Raw genomic sequence first — 18,052 nt, forward strand, 5'->3', positions numbered from 1 at the left:
GGAGAAAAATTGGTCACAAAATCAATTCCACACCCACGGCATCGGAGTCACATGGAGGACTTCTGTGAAGGGCGCAGCTCTACTATACAAAGTAACCTACGCATTGACAGTTTAGGCCTACTTTTTTAATTTGCATCTTTGGGAGGTTTATCCTTTACGGTTTAACTGCCAGATATTAGCAAAAAGGAATGTGTGAAATCTGAAGACGTTACATTAAGAGAAACACCCACACCAGTACAAATCACTTGAGCTGACAGACGATAGTAAGTTGCAGCTGAAGTGACAAATCTGAACCCATTTTGTGCACAGCCATGTGAATGTAGTGTCTTTTCCTATGATATACAAAACATTTCAGCCTGTTTTTTAAAACTGCTATGACATTGCTGATTTAATAAACAGTTACGCCGTGTCCACATGGCCAAATTTAGGTTGATACCAATTCATAAAATTGTAAATTGCATGATTTCAAAGCAAACCCGATCCCCCAAATGAACGGTTTTGACAAATAAAGTTGCTTCACTACACTGCTTGGTGTAACATGCAGCCAGATACTGAAAAGGCACCCGCAAAATAAAGTGTCATTTGCAGCGTGCATAATCATGGGCAAAGTCATTGTAGCCCATTACAAGGTAGGAAAAAGAAGTCATCTTTTCTATAGTAACCCAATTTAAATTCTTGAGATAAAAATTAGGCCAGCATGTCCATCTGTGGCAAAGTGCTCACCCAAATAAAAAAATGTGGTAACATTTTTTTTAAATATGATCATTAGCTAGCTAAATAGGTTAGCAAGATGCTGCTACACTTGACTGTGGTATTTGTTCATGTTTAGCAACTTCCAATTAGCGCATTCCTCTAGGACAGGAAATTCCATTGAAAGCGGCATCAACTTCTGGGGATCCTGTCAACTGATCCTATTCAGTTTCAAACATCCATGCTGCACAGGCATCTGAACCATCCTTTAGGTTTAGTGCAATAACTGTTTTAAACACAAGAGGTCACTTGTGCCTGAATTCAACCCAAAACCAACAACTATTCAGTCAGTGTTAAAAGCAGTTGTATGAAACCAATCGGAAAGGCAAGCCAAGCTTGCCAGCCGCTCTTGATTTCCATTCGACTGACCATCAGCTTGGCACAACACTGAACTGTAGCAAACCAAAAGGATAACATTGAGTAAAAAGGTGTAGGTAATGCCAACATTAACCTTTCACACACAAGTTCCAAATATCTTCAACAGTCGCCCCAGTGGGAGTTGATTTTATGCGCGTGATGTCAGAATGCACTCACCGTTCCAACATGTGGACATTTAACCCGCGCTGACCTCAGACCAAGGCACACTACCTGCTAATTTTCTAGAGGCCGTTTCAACTTCTAATTTTGCCTCATTCATTCACAAATGTAGCCCATTTCACTGTTGCAGATCATTTCCATTTGAGAATTTAATGAGCCGGACAAACTTTCCTTCAAAAGAAAGCCCAAGCACTTCCCCAGATCAAGTATAAAGTCCTTGAACATTTATTGTGTTCCTTACAAATAACTGTGGACATGCGTGTATTCCTATTAAAGTGCCTTATTTTCTGTGTCACGGGTTGTCGTTTCTACTGCATCGTACCATAAGTATAATGTACTTAGCGTTTTATTCATGCTTTCTGATTCTTGCCTAGATTGTAATGGACACATGTGTATAACACTTGAAGGTGGTACTGAATATGAGCTAACACCATACAATGCAGTCGGGTTATCACGTAAGCGTCTGTCAGACTTATGGTGATCTCAACTGGAGTACCCCCATTGTCATTAATGCACTGAAGTCGTCAGTTGATTTGAACATGGCATCAGAGTGTAAACTATGGTACCTCAGGGTTGCCAGATCAGACCTCCCTTTCCAGGGGTATATAGCTTAGAAAAACTGTCTGCCTCACCATTTATTGTTGATAAATTCCCAGTTCTTAGTAATATTTCCTGCATCATCCTCTTCACAATACCTTCCCCAAGGACTTAACCCCCCAATAATGGATTGTGCTATATCTTGCAACTCTGTTTAGCTTTCGTGCTAGGTGACAACAATTGGCGTTTTGTATAGTTACCTGTAAACTACTTGTCATGTGTACGCCGTAACAAGTACAAACATTATCACGTGCTGAAGTGGCCAAACTAAGTTAAGATCTCAGGCAACGGGCGCAGTGAACAGCATTCTAGGAGTTCTTGCTTGACAAACATGGCTGCCATACTTTCTATACTAGATTTACATGGCTCCCTTGTACCGCATCATACTGTAAAACAAGTCAACCTGTTATTTAGACTAGATGATAACGTTAACATTGATATATTTTACAAGCAAAGCTGGAATAAAGTTGTGAAGAACTTCATTTCTCAACACCACAACATCGTTTAGATGATTTCAGACAACGCGGTTTAGAGTCGATGGATGCAGCATACGTTCCGTTCCAATGATACGCTGCAGGGACCACTCAGTGATAACAAGCATGTGAAATTGGGTGGAGATCTGTGACAGACCACACATGGCTCACATCGTTTTTAAGCATTGTGACCACTCGACCTATGGATGGGGGCATAGCCACGGTAGCCAAAGTAAATGGCCTGCCAAGCATGATAGGTTGCTAATTACTCAGGAACCACACCTGTGGAATAACACTTGTTTAGGCCCAAAAACAACATGTTACCCATTAATGATGAGATTCCACCGGGGTCGGGAGTCACGGTCCTCGTTGAGGGTGGCCCAGCAGTGGTCAAGCACCAGCGCTACCTTGGGATCAGAGGACGTGGTCAGCTCCACCTCAAAGTGCAGAGGCTGTCTAAGGTACCTCACCACTGGATAGTCCTCCTCCTGGTGGAACGTGTTATACGAGGCGTCTGGAACACAGAACAAGACAACCGGGGGTCGTGTTCAGTGGGCACCATCTGAACTTGTCCATTAAGAAATGCTCGTTTATCATATCTGTTGTGCCCCAATGAACACAAGCCATTTATAGCCAACACTATCCACCCCCCACTAGAGGCTTCTGACAAATAGCCACACCTGTAGATCTCAGAACGCAAGAGTAATATATCACAAGGCTTACATTTTTGGGAATGGTTTTGTAAAGAAGACCTTCCAAGATTCTTTTAGAGGCTAGGGGTCAAGTTGAAATTCTGAATTTGTGCACGCTTACCCTGAGCGAGTCTCATTCTGACCATTAGTCGACCAGTCCCAGTCTCGGCAAAAGGCTCGTTGTCACGCGGCCTGGTCAGAAAGGCCAATGTGCGAGTGATGTTGGCCACATAGTAGCAGGAAACCTTTAACCTAAAAAAGGGATGTGAGCAACTTCAATAGGGGAAACGTCAAGCAGTGGAGTGGACACTGGTAGTAGAGGCACATTTTCCCTGTATACAAAGTATTGAGCAATGGATGAAGAAAAATGAACCTTATGAAAGCTAATAGCTACAATTGTGATGCGTAATGCACTTACTGATATTCCTCCTCTGAAGACGTCGTGGCATTCAGCTTCACCTCAAGTTCATCTGGCAAGGAGATTTTGTTCTCATACAGCATGACATTGTTGATAAACTATGTAGTAGAGGGGAATTGCTTATTACAGCCTACAGAAGCAAACAGTCCATAAATACACAGTACCCATCACCTCAGGATAATAGTCATTTTACCTTCCTGGTGGTGCCACAGGAGTTCACAGTGAAGTGGAAGTAGGCGAAGCGATCGTCACTGTAGGTGGGACCACAGGCGGGGTCGCTCAGGGTCAGCTGACCGGGGTTCAGACCGGGAGCAGACTCCACCTTCACTGCCAGCGCAGTCATCGTTCCGTTAGAGAAACACTCTTGGAGGTGGGAGAGCAAAAGACAGGTAGCCATCAGACCTGGGTTCTGTATTTGTTACACTTATTGAGCTTGAACCAATGGAATAGCACCAAAAATGCAAACCATGCCCATCTGGCACTACCATTTAGACTCACGGTATTTGCAAGGAACCCAGGTTTGGTAACCATGTTAAACGACAATTTATCGTAAGTAATTGTTTGAGAACCAACCAGTCAGCGTTTTGAGGAAGCTGCAAGCCAGGGAAAAGTATTTGATGGTCATGTTGTTGTAAGGATTCAACAGAGCCACATCCAGTCTGCTCCTGACAGAGGACGAGTGAACCGACTGGGAACCAATGGGAGAGTTCATTAGTCCAATATTGTATGCATGTATACAGGGTAAGGAATGCAAGGCTAGCTGCAGCAATTTAGGTTAACATGTTTTGGGAGAGCGTCGTACCTCAAACACTGCGTCCGGCGAAGAGAAGGGCAACGTGATGGTGAAGTCTGTGTCGCCCTCTGTTAAATACTGTTGAGCAAACTCATGGTTAAGCAGCCGCTTGCCAACCAAGACCACAAAAAAGGGCTCTTGGTTCCTGTAGTCCACAGTGATGTGGAAGTTCTCCTGATCACAGTTGCCAGTGACTGAGGGTGGCACTGCAAGGACAAACAGGGTTGTGTTCATTATTTAAGCACAAAAAACAGGAAGGTACTACTTGAACTGGTCCAAGAAGAAACCCTTGTTTAGATTGCAAAATGTTTTGCTACGGTGGGACTGAATAAACACAATCCTGGCAAATCAGGAACAGGGAAACTGGGTCCAAATACTCTAAAGCTTAACATTTTCTTTGTAGAAAGACCGCATAGGAAAACCCTACAGTATGGCTAGTTGGTCTTTCACTGCCAATTTCCCTTCAGGGCAATCATTAACGAGAGGAAACCATTCAACAGTAGTTTGGCGTAGTCCAGAGGCATACCAATGTCCAGCAGTACAGCGTCCACAACGGCAGAGTGAGAGAAAGGAGCGTACTCTGGAAAGATGACCAGGCCGTAGATCAGCTGAAGCGTGAAGGTTGTGACACCTTGTTCCGCCCTTCTCTGTAGTGAAGTTAAAAGCATTGGTCAGCATTGTTGCAACAGAACTCTATTCAACATCAAGTGACAACTAAGTACATATGGGGACTATTAAAACAAACTATATACTTATAGTAATGTTGCCCTCATTCCTCTAAATCAAATGCATACAACTGCCAAAATAATGGAAACACTTGAGTAAATGAGGGATACAAAGTACATTTGTGCCATTATTTATATTTTGTTGGTGGCCCACTTATTAGGGCATGAACAAATCACTGCGTGTGGCTTTGCATTTAACAGAAACACACCTCCTTAAAGACCACCGGGTCTGAGAAGGGCACCTCCATCCTGAAGGTCTTCAAGGTGTTGTCCGGGGATCTCTGCTCTTGAACATTGAAGCCCCTGGCGTTGCACTCTGCAACAGTTAGCACCATGGTGGGAAAGGTGATGTTCAGCAGCTCCACATCAAGGTTGAAGGTCCCCAACTCAAGCACAAACACTGCCTGCTCAGGAACTGTGTCTAAGGGCGTGTCTGTTCATTGGCAAACAAAGGAAACCATTTTGAAATGCGGTACAATGGAAGTTGAAAATTGACATTTGTTATTGGGTAAGTCCAGGTATTGCCTCCCCGTTTCAGTACATTTTCTGTTTTGTGCCTAACGAACAACCCAGACATCCCAAATTACCATAGGCACTATTTAACTAAACCAGACTCACAGTTGCGAACTTGTGGAGGCCTGGCCATCGGAGGTGTTGTGATAGGGAAGAGGACTTTATAGCTGGTGTTCTCGTGTGCAACCTCCTCGATCCACAGCAACTCAAGCATGGGCTCAATGGTGTAAGTGACAAAGTACTGGTCATCCTGAATATGGCTCTGTAAGGGAGACGAGTGATGCAGTCAGGCTGTAATATACAATTTGAGTGCAAAAACAGGTAAACGGTCCTTAAAAGCCAGAATGTTAAATACAATTATTCTACCACTTGTCTTTGCCACTCGTAATTTAAGACACAATATCCAAAGGAAAGTATTGGTTACCAGACTTTAGAAAGCTGGTAGGTGTATGGTTGTCAACTTGCATTTCTGGCGGTGTGCATTTTCAAAGCAACTGACACGCAAAGTAAACACTTGCGCAATATGTAAACAGCAGCCGAGTGTTGCTTGCATTCAGTTGACAGTGGCAAAGCTACCGCCTCCCTAAAAAGTCAGGTAAACAATACTTTAGTGTGGATATTTGGTCTGAAATTTCAAGCGGCTAAAGGACAAACTGCAAAGACAAGAGGTAGAGTATGTTTAAGTGTAATTTTATGCAAAATTCTCACAATTTTGCAAACCATTGTATATTAGCCTGGTTAAGCAAACAATTGCTCAATAAGAAACGTTTTACACAAGACAAGGAGTTTACCCATGAGAGATGGTAAAGGGTTACTGCAAAGCATTGACAACTGCTATACTATAAAGGGCTCTACAAATAAGACTTTGAAATTAAACAGGAACATTTTACTCATCCAATGCTGACCTTGAAGTAGCCGCCAACCGCCCCCACCGGAATTTCAACAATAATATGAGCCTCTGTGACTAAAACCGAGTAGTTTCTGGCAGCCATTTCTTCAGTGTCCAGCCTCTTAGCGTCAATTCCCATGTACACCTCCAACATGGTGAAGGCATCAGAGGAGAAAAGTGGGTCTATGTGCTTGGGCATGTACCAGGTGATCACTTCTGGAGTAAAGGCCACTGCCTCTGCAGTGACACAAGAAGCCAAGTGCACATCAAAACAGAACATTTTGCAACTGAAAACTGTGCCATTATTTGGAAAAAGTTCACCAAAACATTTTCCCAACTGAACACTACATGAATGTCTTGTCTGGAGCCAATTAAGAACTGGGCTTATAGGCTCTTAAATTATTTCACACTCAACCTGGTGTTGGACAAACAGCCGTGGCATCTACTCGAGTAACCAGCCACTTCTGCTCAAAGAAGGTTGAGGTTGAGAGCACCCGCATCGGAACCCCAGCTACCTGTTCAGGGGGCAACCACACCAGGGCCGTGTTCAGTAGGACACACCGTATTAACAATATGTTGCAGAGTTCAGGTAGGGCCACCGTTTCCAAATGTTTGCTCTACTAAACATGACCCAGTTCATGGAGGTCAGCTTACATTCTGGAGGTATGTCTCCTCTGCATTATGAGGGCTTCTTAACACCAGCCGTGTGGGAGTGTTGGCTATTGCATAGCCCTTTCTTTGGACCTCATCCACATTCATGACATTCTTGCTAGGACTAAAGACGACTGTCATTTTGTATCCTGAAGCAACAGCCTGTCTCAGGAAATGGAAACATGAATTAAACAAAATTGTCAACAAACGCACATTGTTTAGCGCCATCCTGTCATTTTGTAGTGAAATTACAGAAACTGAAATATATAAACCTCAGCTCCCCTCCGGAAGTTGCCGCTCCTTGCTTTCGGGCCCCCAGTGGGCTGTTTGGGGATGGTTTGGATGTCTGGAAGAGTCCTTCTGACAGACACCTAGAGAAGAAAGGCCATTATTCCCTATGCATTTTCTCCCTCCCATACAATAGGAAATCAAGGGCCAGTTCTCAATCTGTCCACTCGCCTCCTTAAATGCATTGAGAATAGGCTAAAGTTCTCCTATGTGCATTTAAAGACGCGAGTGGAATTGAGAGAGTCAAGACCTCTACGTTGTGTCGCAGAAGAAATGAAACACGGGACGAGATGTTAAAAACTGTCCATTGTGCCAATAGATGGAATGCACTCACATGAGATTTGCCGTGATGTTGACAGAGTGGCATGGGAGGTTTATTTCTTAGACTGGGTTAAGATGTCAATTTTGGGACACATCCTCAGTAGTGTGCCTTCGAATCAGTGGGTGTTTCGGCCTTTAATCACTAAACACCCTCATCAAAGGTGGCCAGCTAAAGGGTGATCAAGCCTTAGCTTGTGTCCCATGCCCAATTAAGATGTCCCACGGGACTATGCAAGGCAGGGGCGTCCTCTTCCCTGAGCCAGCCCTACAGCTGACCGCATACCTCATATACCCTCCTCAAGTTGGAGGGATCTGAATTGGGTTCTCAGGTGGGGGTGGGGGGTCATGAAGTTATAGCCCAGCAAGGGTCCTTCCGTTTGATCCAGATCCACTGGCCGCCTCTTTCAGCTGCTTGAGAAACTGCTCTGACGGTCTGCCGCAGAGCCTGTCCATGGATTCCAAGTTCTTTCAGCAACCTGATGGTGGAAGAAGCCACGAATCCTCTGCATCCCACTTCAACTGGCCAGACTTTTGCATTCCAGCCACGCTGAGTTGCGTCTCCTGCCAACTCTGTGTAACGCAGTTTCTTACGTTCGTAGGCCTCTTCAACAGAGTTTTCCCACGGGACTGTGAGCTCTATGATGTACACAGCCTTTCGTGAAGGGGACCAGAGTACCATGTCTGGCCTAAGGTTGGTAGAAGCAATCTCAGATGGAAAAATTAGTTGCTGGCCAATATCGACAAGGATCTTCCAGTCCCGGGCCATGGCTAGGTGTCCAGTTTCTGGCTTCATAGGAGGATACTTGGGCCTTTTCTGTCCCTCCCGGATGAATGTTGTTGTTTTGACGGGATTGCTTGTTTTTGGAGGTAATGAATTGGTTGCACTCCTCTTGGTCTCAAGTGCTGTAGCCAGGCTCTTGAGGACCTGATTGTGCCTCCAGGTGTAGCGGCCTTGTGAGAGGCTGGTCTTGCAACCTGTCATTATATGCCTGAGAGTCGCTGGAGCTGGGCAGAGGGGGCAGGTCGAGTCCTTGCCATAACATTGATGTAGATTTTTTGGTGATGGAAGCACATCATAAACAGCTCTTATGATGAAGCTGATGTTGCTTGCCTCCATTTGCCAAAGCTCACTCCAGTTGATATTTCTCCTCTCCAGGCCTTCCCACCGCGTCCATTGCCCTTGTTTAGCAAGAGAGACAGCCTTTGCACTTCTTGCAGTCTCCTCCTGTCTGCGCACCTCCTCGACCACCAGCTTCCTGCGTTCAGATGTTGTTGCCTTATGGAATGTTGGTTTGCTTGCTGCCAGGCCAAAGCCTCCTCTTCCATGCTGGATATTCCCCACAATGTCTTGGTGTCTCAGGGCTGATGTTGCTTGCTGCACAGCCTTGGATGATGTCCATTTCCGTCCAGTTTGTAGGGGAGGTGCAGCCTTGCTAATGGTCTGGTCTTTGGAGTCCTTCAATGTCATCTGAAGTCTTACTTTAGAGCACTTGTACTCCTCCGTTAGACTTGTAAGAGGTAGTTCAAGGACCCCTTTGCCATAGAGGCCGATGTTACTCAGGCATCGTGGGACACCCAGCCATTTCTTCACGTATGAGGTAATGGTTCCCTCCATCTTCTCCACTGTTATTATTGGGACCGCATAGACTACTGAGCACCAAGCCTCATGCACCGGCAAAATGTTGAATTAAGCAATTTCACAGATTCGGCTGTTTTTAATATTTGCTATGCTGTAATAATGGCTTTATCATTTTTAGTCGTTAGAACAGACTGGTATTTCTTAACATTTGCTTAACCTTTTGCGCGTAGGGGGCAGTATTTTTCGTTTTTGGCTAAAAAAACATACCCATTTGAAACGGCCTATTTCTCAGCCCCAGAAACTAGAATATGCATATAATTGTCGGATTAGGATAGAAAACACTCTAAAGTTTCCAGAACTGTAAAGAAGAAGTTTCCAGAACTGTAAAGAAGAAGTTTCCAGAACTGTAAAGAAGACGTTTCCAGAACTGTAAGGAAGAAACTAAATGGCTGAAATGATATTGCGTCTTCAGCATGGACAGCACAATAAACAGTTGCTGTTATGTGGTGCCTTTTCGCTGCAGTAGGGAGGAGAGCGAGACAATGTGCACCTGTCACACAGGCACTCGCTGTCATTTCTTTTAATACAGTGTCACCATCGGGCTCTTTCTTGAGTCATTTGTGTGTCTTAATTATTTAATTAAACAGTGTGCTTAAAGCATCAGCCAAGCTCAGTGCCTATGTAGGTGATTGTATTCAAACACATAGGCTGTGTCTGATATGGAAAAATACATTTTAACATTAGAAAAGGATGACTCTCGGTCGACAAATATTTTTTTTTGTCGGGGACAGCCCTGCAATCAGTCTTACCCTTGCTCTACTCAAAGGGCTGTATTGGAATGGCTTCATACAGTATCTGCGTGTATATCATTGACTGTATTGTCTTTTTAGGCCAAGAGGACCAAGAGAAACAAAGTGGAGCAGATCACTGATGCAGGTCATAAATGAAACTCTAATTTCACTGAATGTAATCCTTTTGCATGTAAATGTAATTTAGTATGGACATCTATTGAGCAGAGGACTAATAGCAGAGTGCACATGTTATACTTTCTTGGCTACTTAACTTCACAAAGTTGGCTAATACATATTTGCCTCAGAAGGTTACATGTTTTCTGACTTCTTTACCTTGGTGAATGCTGCTTTGCACACAGGTCCCTCTACATCTGTGGAATTCTCTGCGATGGCAGTTCAGGGGACATCTCACCAGGGACAATCTAATGAGAAGATCCTAAGTGAGTGTGTCTCCAGGGCCTGTCAGACCAGGGCTCTTGACCTCCCGCCAATCGATCCGGATGCCTTCAACCCGATTATCATCCGGTTTCTGGAAAAACTTACTGAGGAGTATGTCCAAACTTCTATTGTAGTATTTGAATGCAATGTCATCCGGAGGATTTTATAAATTGTGTGTGTTGCTTTTTGGTGCTAAAAACATCAAATTATCTCCTATAGGCAATGGAGGCAGTTAAGCATTGGCAGGATGGACCCTGTAAGTCCCTTAACCCTGAAAATGATTCATAGATATATTAATAGATGTTTCAAGAATATTAGATACAAGCCTTTTATCTATCTACAGTATCATCCACATTATCACAAACAGTTTCATTCAAAGAGCTTTTTAGTAGCCTACTGCTTTTCATGCTTTCCAATGTATGCCACTTTCATGATTCTCATGAACATATGTGAGATTGTTGGTATCTCTTCGAGGAGCTTGGTTTCAGAGCCCGGCTATGAGTAATCTACCTACACTGTTTCGGTCCTACAGGTGATGAGGGCATTGCTTGCAGAGATGTGCCTGGAGATTGTGCGGTTTGTATCTGAGGCCATCCTGGAGGTCATCATCCCTGCAATTTTCCGTTTTGTACGGATATACAGCCATGTGTCTCCAGTATCCGGCAAGTCTCTGACAGAATCAGAGAGATCCTCTAGCACAAACCTGAAGGTTCGCAAGAGAGGCAGCAGCAAATCCTCAAGGTGTTGCACGGCCAAATCAAGCTCCTCACGTAATGGGTATGTTCAGTCATTCCTAAAGAAACCGGTTTCACCTAACTATTCATAACCCATTTTGTGAAAATATGTTTTGTTATCTGTATAACAGTTTACTCTTAATGACCAGTTTAACTGATTACTGAATGATGTATTAATGTCACTACCGTGTCTACTATTGAATATGGAATGCTGTATTGTTTGCTTTGTATTCTCAAAGGTCTCAGACAGTGTTGCCAAATACTCAGGGAGATGGTGAGTCTATATCATCTGAGCCACTCAGGGACTTTTTTGGGATTACTGAGGACAGTCTCCTCACTGGTGTCCAGGATTCCTTCAAAGAGTCGCTGAACAATGTCCTCTGTATCCAAAGAGAGGACCAGGTAGACACTCAAAGTCTATCCCGGTTTATTGTTGGAGAAGTGTCAAAGAAGGTCAATTCCATAATCTCTGTGGCCATCCAAACTCCCGTCTCTGGGCGAATGTCCCCTGTTATTTTTGCCAGTGGTGGTGTCTCCAGAACCAAGGTTGTCGAGGAGATGGTGTCTGGCGTTTCCAACATACTTCAGATGTATATTAATGGGAAGAGTGTTGAGCAGATTGTTGTTCTCAGAGAGGATGGTGTTGAGGTGGATATGACACATTTAACAGGACAGGTCATGACAGCCCTCAGTGGCACTGTTTTGAACTTCAGCAATAAGGAAGAAAATGACCCCGACAAGAGGGAACTGCTTTGTGTTGTTGCTGACCATATGAAGATGCTTGAAGCTTGTAAAAGTCCAGAGGAGATGCTAAAACAAGGAGAGAGCAACCTCAATATCAAAGGTGCCAAATCTAGTCTTCGTCTGTCAACACAAAGTATGGATAGACTACTCACTGAGGAGTTTCAGACCAAGGCCACTGAATCGATCCGGGAGATTGTTAAAAGATTCAGGGGTTGTACATCATGTTGTTCTGGCACTACATCATCTTGTCCAACTCCTCGGATAGGTGAGATCAGTGACCTTATGATTGACCCTGAGGCCTCTGAGTTGGTAAGTACCTTTGTTTCAGACATGGACAATCTTACCCAGTCTATCAGGGCATCCTGCTCTCCTGCACAGAGTGAGCAGATCCTTCTTGAAAACCATCAGAGTAAGATCTGGTCTTACACTGTTGGCTGTTACTACGACATGAAAAATACGCTGAAGAGGATTCTTACCTGTCCAGAAAAAGGGTATCTCGCAAGTACATTTGTGGAGAGCACAAAAGATTATTTCACAATCGTTCCAACTTTGTGCCTAGACATCGGTCATTCCAGTAATGGTGAGGCTGACACATCGGACTCCATTTCTTGTAAACCACTTTTAATAACCCCCTCATCTATGAATGAACAAAAAGGACAAAGTGAGACCCCAAAACCTCTCTTGGCTCTCAAAAAGTATTTGCAAGACCAAGTCCTCCTTGACACCACAAAAGCGATTGCCAGCCAGGTTCTTGTCTTGTATAAGACTGAGGTGATGGAGAAGTTCTCATCTTCTGTTGGAGAGTGTGATTCTGAAGAGTCTCTGGAGGCCATTCTATTTGTGGATGGCATCATGTCTGACTTGAATGATTTCACCAGTTCGTGTTCCCCCTCACCATCTGAGTTGTTAGACAGTGAACAATGTCTCTCCCATCTCACTTTTCCACTTGGTCTGCAGGACAGCACCACCAACAGTGAATCTACCCTGAGTCTTCCAATTATAAATATGAAGAAACTCTCCAGTGTGTCTTTCCAGACAAAGGCTAGAAAGGCAGTGAGCGAAGCTCTGAGATCTGTCAACCCCTTTACAAACAGCTTACTGGGAGACTCTGAAGCATCTAAATTGCTGGACACTTTTGTAACAGATGTGGAGACTATTGTTCAGTCCATGCAGGCACATCACTCTGAAAATTTCAGAATTTCAAAAGTGAGCACCCTTCATGCTGCTCGTATTATATATCATAGATTTCGAGAAATGCTGAGGCGTTTTCTCACTCCCTGCCAAGACTCTGTAAAGGTCATCGATGGTGTTACACCAATACATGATGAGACTCTCAAACAGGCTCCTAGTGAAAGTTTAGATTCTCAGGTGACTTGTAATAGGGATTCTCTTGAAATCCAAGCGGACCTTCAAACCTGTACCAAGGAGGTCATTAGTCAGATCCTCACTGTGTATCACTCTGCGGAATCCATGGAGGAATGCCTCTCTAGCCTAAAAGGAGATACAGAAGACCTGTCCAAGCTTTTGGATGCCGTTGTTTCTCAGATTGACGTCCTTGCCGCCTCCAAATCATATTTATCTGTTGATGACTATGCTGTCAATACACAGGACAATTTGCATGGTGAGATCAACAATGATGAGGAGGAGGCATCCTCTAGAAGTCTTAAATCCACAGCCTTTGACAAACTATGTACTGAGGAGTTTCAAACTAAAGCCTCACATATGGCTGGTGGGATCCTTCAATCAGGGTTAATTGGCATTGTAAATACCAGCCTTGATGGTAGAAGTGCAGACATTTGTGCAGAGTCCAGTAACGATGGTGATGATAGAGATGTCAAAATCCTTCAGAAGAGTGGAACTCCACCTTTGTTCACCTCTTCTCTGCACACCAATTCTGCAGCATCCAACATCATCATAAGCATCACTAAAGACCTTAATAGCTTCCCCCAGATCACTAAAATGTCTGATGCTTCAGTGTCTGGCCAGTTAGAGAGATCCCTGTCAGCTTCAACCCTTCCTGTCAGTGTTCAGAACGGGGCCAATGTGAAAGGAAAGATCATTTGGTCAGGCACTGTAAACCTGTTCAACAATGTGTTCATCAAGGTCAAGGATTTTTTTTGCCCAGCAACAACCGGTCCTCCTAGACAATGTGGTTGAGGCCCCCAAACATGCCGAATCCATATGCAGAACAGCTACTTCTACACAAATGACTTACAGTGAACATGAAGGCAGCCAGACCAGCATGGTAAATTATTCCAAAGCCTTAATTAGTCAGACTCTGATGACAATCCAGAGGAGAGTGTCTATGTCAGAGAGGATGAGCACCTCAGAGAAAGGCCTCTTGACTCGTTCCATCGTGGGCTCCATGTTGGAGGATGTTGACATGGTGAGAACTGATGGACACGAGATACACCGGCCATCCTCCTCAAAGTCCTCCCTGTCCATCACCTCTGCCATGACCAGAGGGTCCCAGAGTGATTTTACAAATTCTCTTCCAGGCACTCCAGTCCCCAATGAGTGGCCTGTTGAAATCTATTGTCCTATCATTAGGAGTTCGGTCATTGATATGAGTGACTCCTCAACTCATTCACAAGGGTCAACAAATTACACAAGGCAAACCATCTCTGCCATAGTTGACACTGTTATGGAGGTCATTCCAAGAGAAGATACGGAACACATAGCCACTGCAGATGATGTCACTTCTTTTACAAGAAGACTTGCGAGACTCAGCCCCAGGGACGGTCTTCAGAACTTCTCACATGAGCTCACTGACAAAGTTTATGAGCTCATAAAAAGTCACAACACCCCACAGGCTCTTTTTGTGCCAGCTGGCAAGAGCGTGTCTGACTCTATTCTTTTGAAGCTGAAGACAGGATTGAATGCTTCTGAAGAATCCAGGGAGTTTCCATCTGACCTTGTATACTCCTTTGCTACGGAGTCAATAAAACATCTGCTACAGCAGATTGTCTTCTGGCTTCCTCCCCCATCACAAGGATCCGATTTCTGCCAAACTATCATCTCTGATGATTCTCTGCAGGAAACAAGTTGGCTTATGCCGAGCTCTTCTGCCATCTCCGTTAGTTCCTCACAGGTTTACTTTGACACAAAGAGCCTTTTCACCAATATAATGGTCAATCAGGTCATGGATACCTGTTCTGTGGCCTCCAATTCATCAGAAGAATTATCAGAGTTGATGAACATAATCAATGGGTTGTCCCCAACTGATGCTGGAACACTTGACTCTGACAGACCGGCTCTCATGACCACTTGCCGTCAGTCTAGTTCCAAATCATTGCCTAGACCCTCTCTGTCTGGCAGCAGCACACACAACGGTGGAACTGTGGATATTCAAGTTTTAGGAGAGGTGGACAACTAAGATGGACAACAAAGATCTGGAGATGTCTAGTGTCTCTGTGCATCCATCAACTCCATCAGCCATGGACTCTGATACAACATGCATCATTTGACTCCACTAGCAATGATGACACCTCTTTGGTACTTTTACTGATTGTTAGATTGCTGTCAATGATCACCCCTTTCACATTACTGGAATCCTCTGACATTGGTGAAACATCAAGAGTTCTTACAAAGAGGATTCTGTCTGAGTTCTGTGGCACCTCAGGCCTTGAACCAACTCAAGCCTACCCCCAGAATCTGAAAATCAAAAAGATTTTCAAGGCTGTCTACAAGGGGCTTCTTCAAGAATTTGGGTCAGAGAAGATGCTCCAGGTTGCAATGAAGTCAACGGATTATGCATTTGACGATGCCCTGGTCAAATCATTAACTAGGGAACTACTAGCTAAATGCAATGAGGCTAGCTCTTCACCTCCCTCCATGACACAGTTGTCATCACACAATGTACTTGGCAGTGACGAGGTAGGTAATTCTGGGCTTCCAACAACTTGTAGAAAGGAAAAGAAGAGAGGAAGATTCAGCGCTCTCTGTGGACTCAACCAAAAGGTACATAATGTCATCAAAATACACATTTTTAAGATTATTTTTATTCATTACGTACAGTATGATGGTAAACACTGATACCCTTTGTGTGCAATTTCTCCTACTGTATAAATGACTGTTTGTTACCCAGTGTACAAAGAAGGTCAACAAGAAGAACCACTGCACTCCAACACCTTCCCAGAACCAGACCCCTGCCGTCAGTGAAACAGGTAAGTCAATACACTCAAATGTGTACTGAACAAAAATATAAACGCAACATGCAACAATTTCAAAGATTTTATTGAGTTACAGTTCATATATGGAAATCAGTCAATTGAAATACGTTCATTAGGCCCTTATCTATGGATTTCACATGACTGGGAATACAGATATGCATCTGTTCGTCACAGATACCTTAAAAAAAGGTAGGGGCGTGGATCAGAAAACCAGTCAGTATCTGGTGTGACCACCATTTTCCTCATGCAGCGTGACACTTCTCCTTCGCATAGAGTTGATCAGGCTGTTGATTGTGGCCTATGGAATGTTGTCCCACTCCTCTTCAATAGCTGTGCAAAGTTGTTGAATATTGGTGGGAACTGGAACACGCTGTTGTACACGTCAATCCAGAGCATCACAAACATGCTAAATGGTTGACATGTCTGGTGAGTATGCAGGCCTTTCGACATGGGGCCATGCATGGCGGCAGATGAATGGCACGACAATGGGCCTAAGGATCTCGTGACGGTATCTCTGTGCATTCAAATTGCCATTGATAAAATGCAATTGTGTTCGTTGTCCGTAGATTATGCCTGCCAACACCATAACCCTACAGCCAACACGACGCCATATACTTGGTCTGTGGTTGTGAGGCCGGTTGGACATACTGCCAAATTCTCTAAAAAGACATTGAAGGCGGCTTATGGTAAAGAAATAAACATCCAATTCTCTGGCCACAGCTCTGGTGGACATTCCTGCAGTCAGCATGGCAATTGCACGCTCCCTCAAAACAAGTCAACCAGCGTTTTTCCTTGCTCCTATTTTTCTCAGTCTCTGTCTCTGAGACATCTGTGGCGTTGTGTGGTGTGATAAAACTGCACATTTTAGCGTGGCCTTTTATTGCCTCCAGCACGAGTTGCACCTTTGTAATGATCATGCTTTTTAACCCACAAGAGTCTAAGCCCTGTCTGGGCCGAGGGGTTTGTATCGGCCTTACTGCTATTTGCCCATACAAACGCATTGAATAACAGATTCACTACATGGAACTGAATTGTCTGTCCTAAATCTGAGAGATATAAGAAAGTTGACGAAATATATATTTATTTATATGTATATATATTTTTTGCATGTTTTTATCCCCTTCTTTTGGCACTAAACAGTCTAAGCCCTGGGGGGGCCTATGTAACACTTCTGCGTTAAATAGGCGGATTGAGACTGCTAGGCTACCTGCTGCCCGACATTTGTAAATTATGTAGAATATTACAATTTAAATAATAATAATGCAATACTAATTCTTCACACTAACTAGGGTCAGTTAAAGAAAATGTTATGTTTACATTTTTTCCCCCAGCAATTGTCAATGATCAACAATCCTGCCGAACAGAGAGTGTATGCTCCACCAAGAAGAAACCAAGGAAGCGTTCGCTCATTTCCAGGATGTTTTCAGCTATAGGCAAAGCCTTGTCCAGTCCCTTTACTTCCTGCTATAAAAAGAAGAGCACCTAATCTATATTTCAAAATAAATATTTGAAATTAACATAATTGCATTAATTCTTCATGTTGAGTGTTTTTCATTATATATTATTGGATGATATAAAGTGTAGTAGTAGTAGAAGTTGTATAGTTGACTATAGTTGACTATATACATACATTAAAAAAGAATAAGAATAGTGTGCACTTCTAGGTATAGTTGAAGTCTGATGTTTACATACACCTTAGCCAAATACATTTAAACTCAGTTTTTCACAATTCCTGATATTTAATCCTAGTAAAAAAATCCTGTCTTAGGTCAGTTAGAATCATCACTTTATTTTAAGAATGTGAAATGTCAGAATAATACTAGAGAGAATTATTTATTTCAGCTTTTATTTCTTTCATCACGTTCCCAGTGGGTCAGAAGTTTACATACACTCAATTAGTATTTGGTAGCATTGCCTTTAAATTGTTTAACTTGGGTCAAACGTTTC

At 43.5% G+C, this 18,052-nt stretch overlaps 2 protein-coding genes and 3 long non-coding RNA genes across 5 annotated transcripts; 2 read left to right on the forward strand and 3 right to left on the reverse strand.

Moving 5' to 3' along the window:
• Positions 1 to 2,827: 2,827 nt before the first annotated feature.
• On the reverse strand, positions 2,828 to 3,706 carry LOC116370878 (zona pellucida sperm-binding protein 4-like; the record flags this gene model as incomplete). The annotated part of the gene is made up of 4 exons (XM_031819894.1): positions 3,661 to 3,706; positions 3,468 to 3,565; positions 3,171 to 3,301; positions 2,828 to 2,871 (listed from the first exon to the last, which is right to left on the reverse strand). Coding segments are annotated over exons 2-4 (258 nt in total), but the record flags the coding sequence as incomplete, so codon positions are not given.
• A 65-nt stretch (positions 3,707 to 3,771) lies between these two features.
• LOC116370876 (uncharacterized) lies at positions 3,772 to 4,322 on the reverse strand. The gene is made up of 3 exons (XR_004208835.1): positions 4,270 to 4,322; positions 4,041 to 4,155; positions 3,772 to 3,830 (listed from the first exon to the last, which is right to left on the reverse strand). It is a non-coding gene; the product is annotated as an uncharacterized LOC116370876 (long non-coding RNA).
• A 94-nt stretch (positions 4,323 to 4,416) lies between these two features.
• Positions 4,417 to 5,246, reverse strand: LOC116370877 (uncharacterized). Its single transcript, XR_004208836.1, has 3 exons — positions 5,195 to 5,246; positions 4,787 to 4,907; positions 4,417 to 4,466 (listed from the first exon to the last, which is right to left on the reverse strand). It is a non-coding gene; the product is annotated as an uncharacterized LOC116370877 (long non-coding RNA).
• Positions 5,247 to 10,379: 5,133 nt separating this feature from the next.
• LOC116370875 (uncharacterized) lies at positions 10,380 to 11,038 on the forward strand. Its single transcript, XR_004208834.1, has 3 exons — positions 10,380 to 10,566; positions 10,675 to 10,711; positions 10,988 to 11,038. It is a non-coding gene; the product is annotated as an uncharacterized LOC116370875 (long non-coding RNA).
• A 153-nt stretch (positions 11,039 to 11,191) lies between these two features.
• On the forward strand, positions 11,192 to 14,102 carry LOC116370874 (uncharacterized). Its single transcript, XM_031819892.1, has 2 exons — positions 11,192 to 11,232; positions 11,429 to 14,102. Exon 2 carries the CDS (start codon positions 11,691 to 11,693, stop codon positions 14,088 to 14,090), a length of 2,400 nt encoding a protein of 799 aa, XP_031675752.1. The 5' UTR covers positions 11,192 to 11,232; positions 11,429 to 11,690; the 3' UTR covers positions 14,091 to 14,102.
• Positions 14,103 to 18,052: the final 3,950 nt, after the last annotated feature.

This window comes from Oncorhynchus kisutch, unplaced genomic scaffold (genome assembly GCF_002021735.2).
Source record: "Oncorhynchus kisutch isolate 150728-3 unplaced genomic scaffold, Okis_V2 scaffold2811, whole genome shotgun sequence".
In the NCBI taxonomy this organism is placed as follows: Eukaryota; Metazoa; Chordata; class Actinopteri; order Salmoniformes; family Salmonidae; genus Oncorhynchus; species Oncorhynchus kisutch.